This window comes from Osmerus mordax, unplaced genomic scaffold (assembly GCF_038355195.1).
Source record: "Osmerus mordax isolate fOsmMor3 unplaced genomic scaffold, fOsmMor3.pri Scaffold_35, whole genome shotgun sequence".
Taxonomy (NCBI): domain Eukaryota; kingdom Metazoa; phylum Chordata; class Actinopteri; order Osmeriformes; family Osmeridae; genus Osmerus; species Osmerus mordax.
Genome location: NW_027120592.1, coordinates 1 through 21,161, shown reverse-complemented (window position 1 = coordinate 21,161; position 21,161 = coordinate 1). Strand labels below are relative to the sequence as shown.

General features: G+C 43.4%; 1 protein-coding gene and 3 long non-coding RNA genes across 5 annotated transcripts; 2 read left to right on the top strand and 2 right to left on the bottom strand.

Annotated features, from left to right (window-relative positions):
- The first annotated feature begins 7,897 nt into the window (after positions 1-7,897).
- Positions 7,898-9,098, top strand: LOC136939881 (uncharacterized). The gene is made up of 3 exons (XR_010876089.1): positions 7,898-8,066; positions 8,194-8,314; positions 8,621-9,098. It is a non-coding gene; the product is annotated as an uncharacterized lncRNA (long non-coding RNA).
- Positions 9,099-11,166: 2,068 nt separating this feature from the next.
- Positions 11,167-12,364, bottom strand: LOC136939882 (uncharacterized). The gene is made up of 3 exons (XR_010876090.1): positions 12,196-12,364; positions 11,951-12,071; positions 11,167-11,644 (listed from the first exon to the last, which is right to left on the bottom strand). It is a non-coding gene; the product is annotated as an uncharacterized lncRNA (long non-coding RNA).
- Positions 12,365-14,574: 2,210 nt separating this feature from the next.
- Positions 14,575-17,069, bottom strand: LOC136939879 (uncharacterized). Its single transcript, XR_010876087.1, has 6 exons — positions 16,905-17,069; positions 16,533-16,607; positions 16,272-16,307; positions 15,900-15,974; positions 15,639-15,674; positions 14,575-15,195 (listed from the first exon to the last, which is right to left on the bottom strand). It is a non-coding gene; the product is annotated as an uncharacterized lncRNA (long non-coding RNA).
- A 1,310-nt stretch (positions 17,070-18,379) lies between these two features.
- LOC136939880 (latent-transforming growth factor beta-binding protein 1-like) lies at positions 18,380-20,703 on the top strand. Of its 2 annotated transcripts, XR_010876088.1 has the most exons (5): positions 18,380-18,436; positions 18,746-19,244; positions 19,537-19,601; positions 19,794-19,994; positions 20,529-20,703. XR_010876088.1 is itself a non-coding variant. In XM_067232226.1 (4 exons), the coding sequence occupies exons 2-4, from the start codon at positions 19,544-19,546 to the stop codon at positions 20,531-20,533; spliced, it is 264 nt and encodes an 87-aa protein (XP_067088327.1). In that variant the 5' UTR covers positions 18,687-19,244; positions 19,537-19,543; the 3' UTR covers positions 20,534-20,703. The 2 variants fall into 2 exon arrangements, 1 of the variants encoding a protein (XP_067088327.1); XM_067232226.1 differs by lacking the exon at positions 18,380-18,436 and having other exon boundaries at positions 18,687-19,244.
- Positions 20,704-21,161: the final 458 nt, after the last annotated feature.

Below are 21,161 nucleotides of genomic sequence, written 5' to 3'. Positions count from 1 at the left end.
TCATGTTGTTATATTGTTAAGTGACTTTTTATTGTAAAGACGCTTTGGTTCAAGGCGGCTGTTTAATTAATAAATGTATGTGTATTCCGCTGGTGTTTTCTTTATTCTCTCCAGTTACACCTCAAGACTGCATTAGGGTGGACTGTTTTTCTGTGGACCAGACTACTATTTTTCCAAATTTATCTGTTGATTCACCAATTGGACTGGAAACACACACTGGGGATTTGATCAACCCTGGTGGGCCTGCCTATGGGGAGGGTGTCTAGTGTTTCGAAGGCCGAAACGCCCGATGATCCTAGGTATACTACTGATGATGTGTTTCCACAATTTAGATTCACAATTTGGATTTATTTCTCACTTCTACTTGACTGACAGACGATAAGACAGCTGTACTTATGTTAGCAATGGGGAGTGTTAAAGTCTTCGGACAACAGTATGTCATCCCTGAGGGATGTTAATGCTGATAGGCTCCTACTTGCCAAAAAAGGTTAGGTCTTAAAGAAGAAGACCAGACAGTGACAGAAGACTTTGACACGGGATGTTGGATGAAGACTTGTACACAGGATATTGGAAGAAGACTTGGACACGGGATTTTGGAGGAAGACTTTGACACAGGATGTTGGATGAAGACTTGAACACAGGATATTGGAAGAAGACTTGGACACAAGATGTTGGATGAAGACTTGGACTCAAGATATTTTTATTCTGATGACCTGAGCAATGGGTAGTGTTAATGTCTTCGGACAACAGTATGTCATCCCTGGGGGTTGTTAATACTGATAGGCTCCTATTTGCCAATAGGGTCTGGCTGGAAAGAAGACAACAAGACATGGATATTCTGAACACAGGATATTGGAAGAAGACTTGGACACAAGATGTTGGATGAAGACTTGGACTCAAGATATTTTTATTCTGATGACCTTAGCAATGGGTAGTGTTAATGTCTTCGGACAACAGTATGTCATCCCTGGGGGTTGTTAATACTGATAGGCTCCTATTTGCCAATAAGGTCAGGTTGGAAAGAAGACAACAAGACAAGGATATTCTGAACACAGGATATTGGAAGAAGACTTGGACACAAGATGTTGGATGAAGACTTGGACTCAAGATATTTTTATTCTGATGACCTTAGCAATGGGTAGTGTTAATGTCTTCGGACAACAGTATGTCATCCCTGGGGGTTGTTAATACTGATAGGCTCCTATTTGCCAATAAGGTCAGGTTGGAAAGAAGACAACAAGACAAGGATATTCTGAACACAGGATATTGGAAGAAGACTTGGACACAAGATGTTGGATGAAGACTTGGACTCAAGATATTTTTATCCTGATGACCTTAGCAATGGGTAGTGTTAATGTCTTCGGACAACAGTATGTCATCCCTGGGGGTTGTTAATACTGATAGGCTCCTATTTCCCAATAAGGTCAGGTTGGAAAGAAGACAACAAGACAAGGATATTCTGAACACAGGATATTGGAAGAAGACTTGGACACAAGATGTTGGATGAAGACTTGGACTCAAGATATTTTTATCCTGATGACCTTAGCAATGGGTAGTGTTAATGTCTTCGGACAACAGTATGTCATCCCTGGGGGTTGTTAATACTGATAGGCTCCTATTTGCCAATAAGGTCAGGTTGGAAAGAAGAAAACAAGACATGGACATAGGATCATCAGGAACAATACGTCCAAGAAGAATATCCTATGTTACAATTGGTAGTAGTAAAGTCTTCGGACAACTGTATCCCTGAGGGTTACTGATACTACTCCTATTGGTCAATAGGTCTGGCAGTGGAAAGGGAGGAGCCTATAAAACAGACTCCTGCTCATTCATTCATTTCAGGGGGACAGAGTGAGTGGGGTTTCAGGTGCGCGTGCCTAAATGGGGTCTCACCTGTACTGTGGTCCCGTTGGGGTCCCACAGGGTGTTTCCTCGTGATTACTGCCACACCTAACTCTGCCGGGGCCTTGGCCCCACTTGCTCATATTGCCCCCTTTCCATTTCCGCTCTTATTTATTATATTGCCTCAAGAAGATATTTTACAAGGTTTTGTTCACTCTACAATTTTTGTAAGATGGCCTGTGGCCTTGCTCTCCTATTTTTGGATTTTTCACAACACTCTGGACAAGCTTGAACAAGATTTTTCACAACACTCTGGACTGAAGTAAACAGGACTTCCTCATTCCAGTCTTCTACAGGATTTTTTCACTTTACAATTAATTTAGGATGGCTTGTGGCTCTCCTAATTTTGGATTCTTCACATCATTCTGGACCGGGTCAAACAGATCTTCTTCACTATTCCCTGCTTTTCCTACTCTGTCTCTGCCTTCCACCCCCTGGGATTGATTCCTTTGGGCTGGGCGGGAGAATTCGACTCAAGCCCCGTGGGCAGCAGTGTCATTCGCCCTGTGGGTGTCGACCCTGTATGAGTCACTGATTTAATTTTCCTCTCCTTCTCTTACCTAAACCCAACCCTCCTGCTCTCAACCCTAACCCCACCTGCACCCTATCCTAACCCCAACCCTAGACCCCTGGTGGGTCTCTCTTTTTCTTGTCTTAAACCTAACCCTCCTTGCTTTCTCTTCTAACCCTAACCCTCTTTTACTCCTAGCACAGGTAAGTATTATTGTTGACATTCATGTTGTTATATTGTTAAGTGACTTTTTATTGTAAAGACGCTTTGGTTCAAGGCGGCTGTTTAATTAATAAATGTATGTGTATTCCGCTGGTGTTTTCTTTATTCTCTCCAGTTACACCTCAAGACTGCATTAGGGTGGACTGTTTTTCTGTGGACCAGACTACTATTTTTCCAAATTTATCTGTTGATTCACCAATTGGACTGGAAACACACACTGGGGATTTGATCAACCCTGGTGGGCCTGCCTATGGGGAGGGTGTCTAGTGTTTCGAAGGCCGAAACGCCCGATGATCCTAGGTATACTACTGATGATGTGTTTCCACAATTTAGATTCACAATTTGGATTTATTTCTCACTTCTACTTGACTGACAGACGATAAGACAGCTGTACTTATGTTAGCAATGGGGAGTGTTAAAGTCTTCGGACAACAGTATGTCATCCCTGAGGGATGTTAATGCTGATAGGCTCCTACTTGCCAAAAAAGGTTAGGTCTTAAAGAAGAAGACCAGACAGTGACAGAAGACTTTGACACGGGATGTTGGATGAAGACTTGTACACAGGATATTGGAAGAAGACTTGGACACGGGATTTTGGAGGAAGACTTTGACACAGGATGTTGGATGAAGACTTGAACACAGGATATTGGAAGAAGACTTGGACACAAGATGTTGGATGAAGACTTGGACTCAAGATATTTTTATTCTGATGACCTGAGCAATGGGTAGTGTTAATGTCTTCGGACAACAGTATGTCATCCCTGGGGGTTGTTAATACTGATAGGCTCCTATTTGCCAATAGGGTCTGGCTGGAAAGAAGACAACAAGACATGGATATTCTGAACACAGGATATTGGAAGAAGACTTGGACACAAGATGTTGGATGAAGACTTGGACTCAAGATATTTTTATTCTGATGACCTTAGCAATGGGTAGTGTTAATGTCTTCGGACAACAGTATGTCATCCCTGGGGGTTGTTAATACTGATAGGCTCCTATTTGCCAATAAGGTCAGGTTGGAAAGAAGACAACAAGACAAGGATATTCTGAACACAGGATATTGGAAGAAGACTTGGACACAAGATGTTGGATGAAGACTTGGACTCAAGATATTTTTATTCTGATGACCTTAGCAATGGGTAGTGTTAATGTCTTCGGACAACAGTATGTCATCCCTGGGGGTTGTTAATACTGATAGGCTCCTATTTGCCAATAAGGTCAGGTTGGAAAGAAGACAACAAGACAAGGATATTCTGAACACAGGATATTGGAAGAAGACTTGGACACAAGATGTTGGATGAAGACTTGGACTCAAGATATTTTTATCCTGATGACCTTAGCAATGGGTAGTGTTAATGTCTTCGGACAACAGTATGTCATCCCTGGGGGTTGTTAATACTGATAGGCTCCTATTTCCCAATAAGGTCAGGTTGGAAAGAAGACAACAAGACAAGGATATTCTGAACACAGGATATTGGAAGAAGACTTGGACACAAGATGTTGGATGAAGACTTGGACTCAAGATATTTTTATCCTGATGACCTTAGCAATGGGTAGTGTTAATGTCTTCGGACAACAGTATGTCATCCCTGGGGGTTGTTAATACTGATAGGCTCCTATTTGCCAATAAGGTCAGGTTGGAAAGAAGAAAACAAGACATGGACATAGGATCATCAGGAACAATACGTCCAAGAAGAATATCCTATGTTACAATTGGTAGTAGTAAAGTCTTCGGACAACTGTATCCCTGAGGGTTACTGATACTACTCCTATTGGTCAATAGGTCTGGCAGTGGAAAGGGAGGAGCCTATAAAACAGACTCCTGCTCATTCATTCATTTCAGGGGGACAGAGTGAGTGGGGTTTCAGGTGCGCGTGCCTAAATGGGGTCTCACCTGTACTGTGGTCCCGTTGGGGTCCCACAGGGTGTTTCCTCGTGATTACTGCCACACCTAACTCTGCCGGGGCCTTGGCCCCACTTGCTCATATTGCCCCCTTTCCATTTCCGCTCTTATTTATTATATTGCCTCAAGAAGATATTTTACAAGGTTTTGTTCACTCTACAATTTTTGTAAGATGGCCTGTGGCCTTGCTCTCCTATTTTTGGATTTTTCACAACACTCTGGACAAGCTTGAACAAGATTTTTCACAACACTCTGGACTGAAGTAAACAGGACTTCCTCATTCCAGTCTTCTACAGGATTTTTTCACTTTACAATTAATTTAGGATGGCTTGTGGCTCTCCTAATTTTGGATTCTTCACATCATTCTGGACCGGGTCAAACAGATCTTCTTCACTATTCCCTGCTTTTCCTACTCTGTCTCTGCCTTCCACCCCCTGGGATTGATTCCTTTGGGCTGGGCGGGAGAATTCGACTCAAGCCCCGTGGGCAGCAGTGTCATTCGCCCTGTGGGTGTCGACCCTGTATGAGTCACTGATTTAATTTTCCTCTCCTTCTCTTACCTAAACCCAACCCTCCTGCTCTCAACCCTAACCCCACCTGCACCCTATCCTAACCCCAACCCTAGACCCCTGGTGGGTCTCTCTTTTTCTTGTCTTAAACCTAACCCTCCTTGCTTTCTCTTCTAACCCTAACCCTCTTTTACTCCTAGCACAGGTAAGTATTATTGTTGACATTCATGTTGTTATATTGTTAAGTGACTTTTTATTGTAAAGACGCTTTGGTTCAAGGCGGCTGTTTAATTAATAAATGTATGTGTATTCCGCTGGTGTTTTCTTTATTCTCTCCAGTTACACCTCAAGACTGCATTAGGGTGGACTGTTTTTCTGTGGACCAGACTACTATTTTTCCAAATTTATCTGTTGATTCACCAATTGGACTGGAAACACACACTGGGGATTTGATCAACCCTGGTGGGCCTGCCTATGGGGAGGGTGTCTAGTGTTTCGAAGGCCGAAACGCCCGATGATCCTAGGTATACTACTGATGATGTGTTTCCACAATTTAGATTCACAATTTGGATTTATTTCTCACTTCTACTTGACTGACAGACGATAAGACAGCTGTACTTATGTTAGCAATGGGGAGTGTTAAAGTCTTCGGACAACAGTATGTCATCCCTGAGGGATGTTAATGCTGATAGGCTCCTACTTGCCAAAAAAGGTTAGGTCTTAAAGAAGAAGACCAGACAGTGACAGAAGACTTTGACACGGGATGTTGGATGAAGACTTGTACACAGGATATTGGAAGAAGACTTGGACACGGGATTTTGGAGGAAGACTTTGACACAGGATGTTGGATGAAGACTTGAACACAGGATATTGGAAGAAGACTTGGACACAAGATGTTGGATGAAGACTTGGACTCAAGATATTTTTATTCTGATGACCTGAGCAATGGGTAGTGTTAATGTCTTCGGACAACAGTATGTCATCCCTGGGGGTTGTTAACCCTCACGCTCTCCTTAGCTGAACGAGTGCTTTCAAAGCGCGGGGGAAGAAATATGTATCTCCAGTTAGCAGCAACGTACAATCATGAGGGTAGGCTCATTTGAAAGGCCTGATGTAGGCCTTGACTTGTAATGCCATTCCGACGGGCGCACGTGCATTTCCGCGACACAGCTAGCGAGACAAAACTTCAAACAGAGCTACCGAAATGGGGATCTTATTTTCGGGTCTAGAAAACCACTCTACCCGGTTCCCCCTAGTCTAACTTGAATTACAAAAGTGTCCCCGATCGAATCCCAGGTTCGGGCGCATTACTGTGAATTTCAAGGGCATTTTGTCTGTGGCTGAAAGAGTGCTTTCAAAGCGGGGGGAGAAATATGTATCTCCAGGAGGAGGGCTCGGCTAACCTACGGGCTCATATTAGTAGGAACCAGGTATAGAAGCCTCAAAACCGTGAGCTAAGTGCTGAGCTAATTCAGAATAGCTACATTTCTAATATAGGATCAGGCTAGGCTAACAACGCCAGGTAGGGCTAAGCTAGCAAAGGCAATCCCGTCGGTCTTGAAGGCGTGGAAAATGTGAAACGGTGGAAAACTGAGAGGCTAAGCTAACAATGCTAAGCTAGGCTAAGCTAGCAAAACCACCCCGGTTGGTATATCACGCATGGAAAATGTGAAACGGTGGAAAACTGAGAGGCTAAGCTAACAATGCTAAGCTAGGCTAAGCTAGCAAAACCACCCCGGTTGGTATAAAACGCATGGAAAATGTGAAACGGTGGAAAACTGAGAGGCTAAGCTAACAATGCTAAGCTAGGCTAAGCTAACAAAACCACCCCGGTTGGTATAAAACGCATGGAAAATGTGAAACGGTGGGAAACTGAGAGGCTAAGCTAACAATGCTAAGCTAGGCTAAGCTAGCAAAACCACCCCGGTTGGTATATAACGCATGGAAAATGTGAAACGGTGGAAAACTGAGAGGCTAAGCTAACAATGCTAAGCTAGGCTAAGCTAGCAAAACCACCCCGGTTGGTATATAACGCATGGAAAATGTGAAACGGTGGAAAACTGAGAGGCTAAGCTAACAATGCTAAGCTAGGCTAAGCTAGCAAAACCACCCCGGTTGGTATATAACGCATGGAAAATGTGAAACGGTGGAAAACTGAGAGGCTAAGCTAACAATGCTAAGCTAGGCTAAGCTAGCAAAACCACCCCGGTTGGTATATAACGCATGGAAAATGTGAAACGGTGGAAAACTGAGAGGCTAAGCTAACAATGCTAAGCTAGGCTAAGCTAACAAAATCGCCTAGTTTGGTGAAAAAAACGTGTGGAACATGTCTAACATGCCAATTAACGTGCCGGGTGGAAGCTAACAATGCTAAGCTAAGCTAAGCTAACAAAAATGTCTGAGTTAGAAAAAAACGTGTGGGTCATATTAAACCTGCCGAATGCCACGTCGGGCTAGGCTAATGATGCTAAGCTAAGATAAAAAATGCTAAATGAAGCCAGGTAGACCCGAGACGCGATGTCCTAGTATATAACCTGAGTTCCTTGTGAAAAAAGTGGATGCCCGCCCGGTGGGCCCCTAGTCACACCGCGAGAATCAGGAGAAGCGAGATACATGGCTGTGAGTTGTCACATGCGGGTAAATCATATAAAACCAGTCCCCCCGCCACATCAACCCACTGAACGGCCGGTATCATCTCTAAAAATTGTCCAAACGGAAGTCTCAGCACATCTAGTTCCATGTCTCTGACTAGGAGATCCGCCTTGCACAAATCAGGGGGGGCATATCCCAGTGCCCAGCTAGGAAGTGTTGCATGAAGGGGCCACAACTGCGTTTTACGCGTCTGGTCTTCCATCCCGTACCTCTCTTCCATTCAAAGTACTGTTCCTGACGTCCTCTGGGTCAAACTGTCCCTTCTGGGACTCCTTGGCCGTGTTGTCTGGGCTATCGACGAATTGGCTGACCAGCTTAACATTCAGGAGGACCTCTCGGGGTGGTGATGGAAGTCGTGTGGAAGCAGGTTGGCTTGGTTTTCATATGGTCTGTTCTATGGTAGCATTATTCGATGGGTTGCTGTTCTTCTTCTTCCAGTGGTTCCATTTATGTATTTACTTATGCATATCTGGGCTTCTCTCATCCTACCATAGTGGACCCCGAGCTGTGTTGCACGGCGTTCTCTCTCGCTCTACCCCAGGTACTGACTGGCCTACCGCCGGTCTCAGGCCCTGACATGCCTTGGGCCCTGTCAGATGGCACGCCTATTGAACAGTAGGTTATCCTGCTAGCTTTTAGAGTAGTTGTACACATCCTCTTCCTGTTGTGTTTACTCTTCCTCCCCTCTTTCTCTTCTTCTTATCATTATCACTATTGTCATTATTGTATTATCTAGTCCTGTACTTTAGTCTGTGTCTAGTTCCCATTCACATGGTTGTAGCTTAGCTCATTTGATTGTTACCTTATCCTTGCAGTTCCTTTAGCATGCCACATCACACCAACAAACAGAAAAAACCCACACACACCTCACTGACCCTCACGCTGTTTCTCCCTCTCTCTTATGCCTACTGCCCTTCCAAGCGGGACCCGGCATTGAGAGGACGTGACATGCTGTGAGCGGGTCTTCTGGACCTCCACCCGGAAGGCCCTCGCCTCCCACAACCCTCCCCACCGAACCCGTTTCCTGCGATAGGACAGCTGATAGAATGGAGGATGTGAGGGATGTTGCGTCCCCACACACCGGTGGCCCTCAACCCCTCCCCTCCTCTCCTGCGAAGCCAGCTCTGCAAGATGACTCTGAACTGACTTTTAGCATTACCCATGCACACACTGACTGCTGCTAGACTCTGTGACTGCTCCTTACTCACCGTCTTTGTCTAGAAAATGTAAATACTGTATGAAAGTGTCCCTCCATGTTATGTTTAATGGCCTGCCAACAAGATACACAAATTTGACAAGTGTGGTTGTTTTGCTATACAGGACCCTAATCCTTCACCCACTGATGTGCCTGTCATGTCTGAGATTTGTCATGCCTTGAATACACTGTGATTTCTCTCGACTCCTGGCCTCTTCTGGTTTATTCATCTACACACCCACTGATAGATAAGCACGATGATGCATCCTGTCCTATTATCCACCTTCCACACTGCCCCTTGTCATCTTATTTATTGTGGCTATTAATAACAATTAATACCTTTTGAACTGCCACCTCCTGTTCAATCCATACCATTACACTTAGTTTTACCTGTGCACTTACCCTAGGATACTATTGCTTGCTTGCTCACTTGGTATATTTATGGACTCTTGTGCCCTTTCACTGTGCATTGACTTCTCCCTTTATGGAGGAGAATTTCTTCCACTCACCTCTCCTTCTGGCCTTACGTGCTCCTCATTATTCATACTGACTACTGATTCTTACTGATTCTAATGACTGTTGGATTACTGTTGACCTTTTATATCCCCTCTTTTTGTGCCTTTATTCCCTGCTTCCTTAGTACTGACTCTTGACGTTAGGATTAGGAACTTTTTAATATGATCCACTCCTAAACCTTATCTCCATTAACACACCACTTCACACCTATTTTAAGATCGATTTTATTCCATTTCTTATCTCCTCTCCTATATCTCTCATTGTCATCTTCTCCTCTCATCTCTAGCTGTCTCCCACGTCGCTCACTTTTTGTGAACGGCTTCCCTGGGAATTCCCTCTGTGACGGCCGCTTATCTGACGTCACTGCACGGATCTCCGTTTTCTTTTTACACTAAGTCAATGTTCGTTTTTTTTTCCGTTTATCTTATATATTCTTCCGTTTTGCCACGTCCCCCGATTTTGGTCGCACTACTTTTCTTTCTCTAATTTCCTGGGATTTATGCCCCTTGCAATTCTTTTTATAAGCTTCTATTTACGTTCTGCCCACCAGCCGTTTCGCCGTTAGCTACTTCCGGGTTTTAGCATACCCACGTCCCTTCCGGTCCCTGCATTGTCAATCATTCGATCTCCCCCATAGATATATATAAACACTAGATGTCTTACGGCTGAGTCTAGAACGTCCGCACATGGTGGCCATCTTGCTACAGTCAAGTCGCTCACCCTTAACATTGTGTTGACTGTAGCAAGATGGCCACCATGTGCGGACGTTCTAGACTCAGCCGTAAGACATCTAGTGTTTATATATATCTATGGGGGAGATCGAATGATTGACAATGCAGGGACCGGAAGGGACGTGGGTATGCTAAAACCCGGAAGTAGCTAACGGCGAAACGGCTGGTGGGCAGAACGTAAATAGAAGCTTATAAAAAGAATTGCAAGGGGCATAAATCCCAGGAAATTAGAGAAAGAAAAGTAGTGCGACCAAAATCGGGGGACGTGGCAAAACGGAAGAATATATAAGATAAACGGAAAAAAAAACGAACATTGACTTAGTGTAAAAAGAAAACGGAGATCCGTGCAGTGACGTCAGATAAGCGGCCGTCACAGAGGGAATTCCCAGGGAAGCCGTTCACAAAAAGTGAGCGACGTGGGAGACAGCTAGAGATGAGAGGAGAAGATGACAATGAGAGATATAGGAGAGGAGATAAGAAATGGAATAAAATCGATCTTAAAATAGGTGTGAAGTGGTGTGTTAATGGAGATAAGGTTTAGGAGTGGATCATATTAAAAAGTTCCTAATCCTAACGTCAAGAGTCAGTACTAAGGAAGCAGGGAATAAAGGCACAAAAAGAGGGGATATAAAAGGTCAACAGTAATCCAACAGTCATTAGAATCAGTAAGAATCAGTAGTCAGTATGAATAATGAGGAGCACGTAAGGCCAGAAGGAGAGGTGAGTGGAAGAAATTCTCCTCCATAAAGGGAGAAGTCAATGCACAGTGAAAGGGCACAAGAGTCCATAAATATACCAAGTGAGCAAGCAAGCAATAGTATCCTAGGGTAAGTGCACAGGTAAAACTAAGTGTAATGGTATGGATTGAACAGGAGGTGGCAGTTCAAAAGGTATTAATTGTTATTAATAGCCACAATAAATAAGATGACAAGGGGCAGTGTGGAAGGTGGATAATAGGACAGGATGCATCATCGTGCTTATCTATCAGTGGGTGTGTAGATGAATAAACCAGAAGAGGCCAGGAGTCGAGAGAAATCACAGTGTATTCAAGGCATGACAAATCTCAGACATGACAGGCACATCAGTGGGTGAAGGATTAGGGTCCTGTATAGCAAAACAACCACACTTGTCAAATTTGTGTATCTTGTTGGCAGGCCATTAAACATAACATGGAGGGACACTTTCATACAGTATTTACATTTTCTAGACAAAGACGGTGAGTAAGGAGCAGTCACAGAGTCTAGCAGCAGTCAGTGTGTGCATGGGTAATGCTAAAAGTCAGTTCAGAGTCATCTTGCAGAGCTGGCTTCGCAGGAGAGGAGGGGAGGGGTTGAGGGCCACCGGTGTGTGGGGACGCAACATCCCTCACATCCTCCATTCTATCAGCTGTCCTATCGCAGGAAACGGGTTCGGTGGGGAGGGTTGTGGGAGGCGAGGGCCTTCCGGGTGGAGGTCCAGAAGACCCGCTCACAGCATGTCACGTCCTCTCAATGCCGGGTCCCGCTTGGAAGGGCAGTAGGCATAAGAGAGAGGGAGAAACAGCGTGAGGGTCAGTGAGGTGTGTGTGGGTTTTTTCTGTTTGTTGGTGTGATGTGGCATGCTAAAGGAACTGCAAGGATAAGGTAACAATCAAATGAGCTAAGCTACAACCATGTGAATGGGAACTAGACACAGACTAAAGTACAGGACTAGATAATACAATAATGACAATAGTGATAATGATAAGAAGAAGAGAAAGAGGGGAGGAAGAGTAAACACAACAGGAAGAGGATGTGTACAACTACTCTAAAAGCTAGCAGGATAACCTACTGTTCAATAGGCGTGCCATCTGACAGGGCCCAAGGCATGTCAGGGCCTGAGACCGGCGGTAGGCCAGTCAGTACCTGGGGTAGAGCGAGAGAGAACGCCGTGCAACACAGCTCGGGGTCCACTATGGTAGGATGAGAGAAGCCCAGATATGCATAAGTAAATACATAAATGGAACCACTGGAAGAAGAACAGCAACCCATCGAATAATGCTACCATAGAACAGACCATATGAAAACCAAGCCAACCTGCTTCCACACGACTTCCATCACCACCCCGAGAGGTCCTCCTGAATGTTAAGCTGGTCAGCCAATTCGTCGATAGCCCAGACAACACGGCCAAGGAGTCCCAGAAGGGACAGTTTGACCCAGAGGACGTCAGGAACAGTACTTTGAATGGAAGAGAGGTACGGGATGGAAGACCAGACGCGTAAAACGCAGTTGTGGCCCCTTCATGCAACACTTCCTAGCTGGGCACTGGGATATGCCCCCCCTGATTTGTGCAAGGCGGATCTCCTAGTCAGAGACATGGAACTAGATGTGCTGAGACTTCCGTTTGGACAATTTTTAGAGATGATACCGGCCATTCAGTGGGTTGATGTGGCGGGGGGACTGGTTTTATATGATTTACCCGCATGTGACAACTCACAGCCATGTATCTCGCTTCTCCTGATTCTCGCGGTGTGACTAGGGGCCCACCGGGCGGGCATCCACTTTTTTCACAAGGAACTCAGGTTATATACTAGGACATCGCGTCTCGGGTCTACCTGGCTTCATTTAGCATTTTTTATCTTAGCTTAGCATCATTAGCCTAGCCCGACGTGGCATTCGGCAGGTTTAATATGACCCACACGTTTTTTTCTAACTCAGACATTTTTGTTAGCTTAGCTTAGCATTGTTAGCTTCCACCCGGCACGTTAATTGGCATGTTAGACATGTTCCACACGTTTTTTTCACCAAACTAGGCGATTTTGTTAGCTTAGCCTAGCTTAGCATTGTTAGCTTAGCCTCTCAGTTTTCCACCGTTTCACATTTTCCATGCGTTATATACCAACCGGGGTGGTTTTGCTAGCTTAGCCTAGCTTAGCATTGTTAGCTTAGCCTCTCAGTTTTCCACCGTTTCACATTTTCCATGCGTTATATACCAACCGGGGTGGTTTTGCTAGCTTAGCCTAGCTTAGCATTGTTAGCTTAGCCTCTCAGTTTTCCACCGTTTCACATTTTCCATGCGTTATATACCAACCGGGGTGGTTTTGCTAGCTTAGCCTAGCTTAGCATTGTTAGCTTAGCCTCTCAGTTTTCCACCGTTTCACATTTTCCATGCGTTTTATACCAACCGGGGTGGTTTTGCTAGCTTAGCCTAGCTTAGCATTGTTAGCTTAGCCTCTCAGTTTTCCACCGTTTCACATTTTCCATGCGTTATATACCAACCGGGGTGGTTTTGCTAGCTTAGCCTAGCTTAGCATTGTTAGCTTAGCCTCTCAGTTTTCCACCGTTTCACATTTTCCATGCGTTATATACCAACCGGGGTGGTTTTGCTAGCTTAGCCTAGCTTAGCATTGTTAGCTTAGCCTCTCAGTTTCCCACCGTTTCACATTTTCCATGCGTTTTATACCAACCGGGGTGGTTTTGTTAGCTTAGCCTAGCTTAGCATTGTTAGCTTAGCCTCTCAGTTTTCCACCGTTTCACATTTTCCATGCGTTTTATACCAACCGGGGTGGTTTTGCTAGCTTAGCCTAGCTTAGCATTGTTAGCTTAGCCTCTCAGTTTTCCACCGTTTCACATTTTCCATGCGTGATATACCAACCGGGGTGGTTTTGCTAGCTTAGCCTAGCTTAGCATTGTTAGCTTAGCCTCTCAGTTTTCCACCGTTTCACATTTTCCACGCCTTCAAGACCGACGGGATTGCCTTTGCTAGCTTAGCCCTACCTGGCGTTGTTAGCCTAGCCTGATCCTATATTAGAAATGTAGCTATTCTGAATTAGCTCAGCACTTAGCTCACGGTTTTGAGGCTTCTATACCTGGTTCCTACTAATATGAGCCCGTAGGTTAGCCGAGCCCTCCTCCTGGAGATACATATTTCTCCCCCCGCTTTGAAAGCACTCTTTCAGCCACAGACAAAATGCCCTTGAAATTCACAGTAATGCGCCCGAACCTGGGATTCGATCGGGGACACTTTTGTAATTCAAGTTAGACTAGGGGGAACCGGGTAGAGTGGTTTTCTAGACCCGAAAATAAGATCCCCATTTCGGTAGCTCTGTTTGAAGTTTTGTCTCGCTAGCTGTGTCGCGGAAATGCACGTGCGCCCGTCGGAATGGCATTACAAGTCAAGGCCTACATCAGGCCTTTCAAATGAGCCTACCCTCATGATTGTACGTTGCTGCTAACTGGAGATACATATTTCTTCCCCCGCGCTTTGAAAGCACTCATTCAGCTAAGGAGAGCGTGAGGGATAATGGCTCCTCTCTATGGTTATCAGTGATACACTGTGATTCAAAGTGAAAATATTAATTCCTGGGGTGTGTATGGTGTGTTTTTTGTGAGAACGGACTAAGTTGTCAGGTAGTATATGGTATTACAATATGGGTCGATCCAAGATGACACATTGAAACATTCTTTATTGTATTCAGTACATTTCAAACAGTAAATGTAATAAACAGACAGACCTCTTCAGTACAGATACTCACTTGAATCTTAAATGTATTCACTGTAAGATTACAATTGAAAGAGGACGGCGAGCGTCTATGCCATATGAATTAGTCTCAATTTGGCTGTTGAAATTTTCAGAGGGCTGTACAGTAGAAACATGTTCAGAAATGTCTGGTTTCCTACTAAACCAGCGATATGTGTTTCTGTGCACATAACATTGATTATTGACAGGTTGACTAACATAGCTATTGCCTCGAGTACGAGTACCGTGATATCCATCAGTCCTACGTGTTGTCCTGTGTGAATCAACTAACGAAGTGGAGGGCCGCTGTATAAGTCTCCGCCAACTAGACCCGCCTCTGGAGCGTGTATCCTCTCGTTCATTACAATCTCTGTGAAGCGTGCGGTTCGTGTCTCGGTTACCGACCCCGGCCGGTCTACTGTTGATCGTTGGTTGTCTGTGGATAAATGTGTCAGGCCTATGTCGGGGCTGGTATACGTGGACTCCGTTGTCTGGTAATCTTTGATGAAAGCGTTGTGAGCGGGTAGGGTAATCACGTCGGCCATCTCGCCGATACGACGACACACCGTCAGAATCACCTATAGAATATGTTCATCAAACAAAAAAAATGTGGGACGATTACTAAGTGTGTGTGGGACAATGTGGGACATGTTACCAAAACTAAAGTACACATTTAAAATTGGGTGCTACCACTTCATTTGTTTTTGAGGGGAATCATTGCATCTTGATTGAATTAAGGTTAAGAAATAGGCTAATATAAATTGGCCGTGACATTATCAACAAATGTAGGCTATTTTGTAAGCTACTGAGAAAATAATTAAGCTTGTTTACTATATCCTTCTAATTTTTAAAAGGTATACATGTATTGTATATATATTGTTCCATATTGTTTATGAAATGTCTAAGTCAATTTACATTATGTAGGCCTAGCTTAATAATATAACCAAGAATTACAAGTAATATCCAACACAGGGAATGTACAAAATACTTTTAATGTAATTGAGACAAAATGAAAATTTACCGGGTTGGGGGTTTCCTATCGGATATGAACGGCGACCTTTAAATGAGGAATGAGACTTGTATCAGAGCATGTCCTTACAGTATACAATATTTTACAAGCGCTATGACAATTCTTTCAATACTTTACAATAAGTTCTACAGCTGTATATGTAATTTAAAACATGGCGGCGCCCGGTTCTTTTATATAACCCAGACATAAAATGGGTTGGCCCCCCTCTGTCAATTTTTTTATTGCTTCCAGAGAGTCAAACCATAACCTCACCTCTAGTTGTAATATTTCGCCGAGGCGAAGGGGCCCTCTGTGGGGGTTCAGATATTCCTCCGTAATCCTGTTCGTCTAATATTCAAGGGAGAAAAATTATACAAAAGTATAGACGGCGTCGCCTGCATTATCAATTTATATTTAGGATAGACTTGTGTTAGTCAATGCATGTTCTAGGCATAGCTTCATATTATAACCCAAGGGGGTTATAAAGGTATACTATGCAGTGTACATAAATGCTCTGTACACTTACACATCAAGCAAAATAACACTACAATAAAACAGCTTAGGAATACACAGGGTTGAAGACAGCTGGACAGTAGAGTATAGCCTTATTCTAGAAATACATCTAAAAACAAAATGAAAATTTACCGGGTTGGGGGTTTCCTATCGGATATGAACGGCGACCTTTAAATGAGGAATGAGACTTGTATCAGAGCATGTCCTTACAGTATACAATATTTTACAAGCGCTATGACAATTCTTTCAATACTTTACAATAAGTTCTACAGCTGTATATGTAATTTAAAACATGGCGGCGCCCGGTTCTTTTATATAACCCAGACATAAAATGGGTTGGCCCCCCTCTGTCAATTTTTTTATTGCTTCCAGAGAGTCAAACCATAACCTCACCTCTAGTTGTAATATTTCGCCGAGGCGAAGGGGCCCTCTGTGGGGGTTCAGATATTCCTCCGTAATCCTGTTCGTCTAATATTCAAGGGAGAAAAATTATACAAAAGTATAGACGGCGTCGCCTGCATTATCAATTTATATTTAGGATAGACTTGTGTTAGTCAATGCATGTTCTAGGCATAGCTTCATATTATAACCCAAGGGGGTTATAAAGGTATACTATGCAGTGTACATAAATGCTCTGTACACTTACACATCAAGCAAAATAACACTACAATAAAACAGCTTAGGAATACACAGGGTTGAAGACAGCTGGACAGTAGAGTATAGCCTTATTCTAGAAATACATCTAAAAACAAAATGAAAATTTACCGGGTTGGGGGTTTCCTATCGGATATGAACGGCGACCTTTAAATGAGGAATGAGACTTGTATCAGAGCATGTCCTTACAGTATACAATATTTTACAAGCGCTATGACAATTCTTTCAATACTTTACAATAAGTTCTACAGCTGTATATGTAATTTAAAACATGGCGGCGCCCGGTTCTTTTATATAACCCAGGCATAAAATGGGTTGGCCCCCCTCTGTCAATTTTTTTGATTGCTTCCAGAGAGTCAAACCGTAACCTCACCTCTAGTTGTAATATTTCGCCAAGGCGAAGGGGCCCTCTGTGGGGGTTCAGATCTTCCTCCGTAATCCTGTTCGTCTAATATTCAAGGGAGAAAAATTATACAAATTTATAGACAGCGTCGCCTGCATTATCAATTTATATTTAGGAAGCATATATAGGCTATTTAGGTATACCTAAAAAGCCTATATATGCTTCCTAAATATATATGCTAAATATGCTTCCAGAGTCCAAATTTTATACTCACCCATTGTAATTCTCCGTGAGAATTCAGATCTCCATTGTCCGTAATTATTGTACATGTTTGTAGAAAAATACCTTTCTGTCATAACATATGGTCACACAAGGTCATCTGTTTACATGTAGCCTTTTTGTGGCACTTTTAATGTAGGAGGGTCAACGTGCCTCAACCGACGTTGTTTCAATAGAATGTGTATTTCAGCTGTTTCCCAATTGTCAAAATGTCTGTTCAAAAAAGATAAAGAATTTGTTCCTTATTCTAAATGGGCTGGTTGGGAAAACTTGAGATGTTGCCACAACAAATGCATTTGGACATCCATGGTTAACTGTCAGTACATGACATTGTCATAAAATCCACACCAATATTCAAGGCGCATAAGTAGGATAAACATTAACGTGTGCATTTTTGGGCTCCAAAGGACAAGCCAGACTGCGCGTAAACGCCAGTCTGGCAGCCTCACTTTTCGGCTGCTATCATTTCAGTCCAGCCCGTGGGGGAGATAAGATACCTAAATTTAAGATTTATATATGTTTATTGTATGCACCTTCCTGCCAAAGCAAATTCCGTGTCTGTGCAAACTTTGTGTAATTTAAAATGGGACAAGGTGGATTTTTGAAGTTGATAGAACAGACATAATTCTCATTAAAGACTGAAGGCGACTGTAGAAAGGATAATGATTAAAAATGGGTTAAAAATTTGTGAACTATTAACTGAACTCATGTAGAAAGTTGCCCAACACTTGATGGCAGTTAAAATAAGATAACAACTTGGGGCCAACAAATGCAGAACACAAAGGCTATTTCGTAAGAGGCAGCCGGCTGCCTTGAATCTGAGAATGCCATTGGTTGCTTCAAATCATCCGGGAAGCAGGCTACGGAATACAACTCCGGCTACGGGAGTCTATTTTTCATTACTCTGTACCACTTCAACAAACAAGGCAGCTAGAATTTTTTTTATCAACGATTGAATTTGAATTTTAGAAGAAGTAAGAAAGTGTTCTGTGCTTGATGAGAGACACATTCAACAAACTAGGTAAGCTTATTCAGACGCGTCGCAAGTTAAATTTTCAGCAACTGTGAAACGTTCTGTGACATTCAGGAGTCCATAACAGATTATAGGATCATCGCAGTATATTACGTTGAAAATGATCTTCTAACGCATTAACAGTAAACACAGCCTGCGGTCGGAACTAATGTGTGTGAGCTTCATGCGGCCCTATTTTGGGGTAACACACAGCACTGAGAAAGATGTGACGAGACGTGGGCGCGTTCCACAAGAAAATGTTCATATTAAATTAAGTTACTGCATTGACGTTGTAAGAAATGTGTGTTGATTGGCAAGGATTACAACGTTAAGGAGCATTTGGGAACATCTCTCTGACATCGGAAGTGGGCTACGCGCAGCGGAGGACTGTACTATTAGCCAGAAAGCTAAGTTATGCTAGCAAGATTCATAGACAATAACTTTGTGTACGGTTGACAAACAGTAAATGTAATTTGCCAATATGTTTGACAAGAAGACTAGCTAACTAAGTCATGTCGTTGTCTCCAAATCAATATTTCACGAAAGGCCATAGCTTGTAATTTTTTTTGAGGCGAGGTTAGGGTCAACTAAAGCGGCGAGCGATTTAGTGGCTCAATGCATTTTGGACTTAGTGCAATTTCCGAAAAGTGAGATTTGGACTTTTTTTTACGATTTAGCTTCTGCTGTATTGCTACTGTATTATTAAAATGAATGTGTGTGTATGTGTGCAGGTGTAGGGTGATGAGTTGGAGCGCTCTACCACTCACGGGGCTGAGGAGTGCTAATGTGAACACGGACCTCGGGATCTGCTGGGCAGGTGAGACCACACACGCACATTATGCATTGTGTCTGACTAGGATAATGCTGTAATTGCATTTTCCTTTAGAGAGCTGCAAAGTTGCAACTTTCTCAATCGATTTTGCACGCACATGCTATAGGTCTGCTGAGTGGAGGAGGGGGTTGAATCGGCTTGTGGTCAGGAGGGACATCTAGTGGACAAAGAATGTATTGCCTTGGAAACAACACTTGTCTTTTAAACAACTCTCAGCTTAACAAATTATCTTTGACTGTAACAGTTCTACAGACTAACATGTAGACCTTACTTCCAGTGGGAACATGGACATCGGGATCTGCTCGTGTCAATCGGACAAAACCTGGCTGTTTACTGGTGCAGGTGAGACAACACACACAAGCTTGAAATTGTCTAAGATTTCAACTTGGCCACTACTGAGCTCTTCTATTGTGGTCTCTAGGGACGATATTGTCCCAATATACCAAATCAGTAGTCGATGCTAAATGCTATTCTGTTGCTTGATATATTGATATCAATATATATATTTATATATGATACATTTTTTCTCCCCAGCCAAGTTCAAAGAAATATGTGCCGGAGGGATGGGTTACACCGTCTTGCCCAAACCACCCAATCGCATCCAACCCGATGCTAACAGGCCTGTCCGGGAGCATGTGATCACCCCCCAGGAGCCTGTGGTCCAGCGCCTGCCCTTCCCTGAGAAGCCAACGGAGGCCCTAAGTGTCACACAGAGACAGCTGCCTTCTGTGCCAGGTGAGTCTATGTCCCGTTCTGAACACGGTTCTCAAACAACACCTACAGTTAGGTCCATAAATATTTGGACATTGACACAATTTTCATCATTTTGGCTCTGTATACTGTGGAAGAAATTGGGATTTCCTGTGTGCTTACATTAATCACTAATCAATATAACTAGTCATTGGATACTAATTAGTATGTTCTCATGTAAGCTTGCTATTAATAAGATTAGATGGTGTCTATGTGTCAGGGTTAATAGATGTTCGTGATCAGGAGAAAGTACTGGGTAAACGTCCTTTGTCATGACTACAAGGAGAGCTCCAACTATGAACTCTCTAGTGTGAGAGTTGTCATGTGTTGGGAGCAGTGAATCTTTTTCTCTGAGACTGTTGTAATGTCATTCCTGCCTGACTGTCACAATCTATGTTTACATTGTTGTGCCCTATAAAAGATGGTCCTCCGGCTTTCCGAGAGACCTGGTTGAGACCTAAGCTTGGTGTTGTGTTGTCATTTATGGTCAGAAGACTGGTTTTCTCTCCCAATCTGCAGATTGATAAATACGTATTAAAACCCATAACTCAACTGAACTTAGTCACTCCGTTTATGAAGAGGCGGACAAACACTTTCTTCATCAATTGGCGTTGTCGAGCAGCAGGATTACAGAACCAGATCAAGGAGAGACCCACGGCAGCACCAGTATAAAGCAGAACCCGTGGTGCACAAAACTAAGAGGTAAGGGGATCCTTTTCCAAAACCCCTTTCACAGACTGCTTTATGCTTGGTGCGCCTGCTGTCCCTCTGCGATGCTGGTAACGTAAACAATTTAAGAACCTTTTATTGTGACGTTCAGTTGGGAGCCTGGTCTTAGCAGACCAGAGTCTGCTAGGCCTCAACAGGAAGAAGATATATTACTTATTGGGACTTTTATTTTGGTTTGAATTGTAACTGTATTAAGTTTAGTTTTGGACTTTTCTTAAGACCAAGCAGAGTAGCAGGGCGGTCAAAATGTATCACAGGCTTTATGCGAGAGACCAACTTTTAAGGGTAAAGTTGTTTTAAACAAGTTAGGGATACTTTGACAATGTAAAGGGGCAGTTAGGCTTTTAACTGACAAGCTTGGCATTTAAATGATCAGCGAGGGACACAATCAAATACTGAAGGAAAGATAGACTGGCAGTTTAT

Bases quoted from the DNA above. Each gene is read 5' to 3' on its own strand.
- LOC136939880 (XM_067232226.1), top strand. From the start codon at position 19,544: ATGGACATCGGGATCTGCTCGTGTCAATCGGACAAAACCTGGCTGTTT. The intron at 19,602-19,793 runs GTGAGACAACAC...TTTTCTCCCCAG, and splicing joins CTGGCTGTTTACTGGTGCAG to CCAAGTTCAAAGAAATATGT.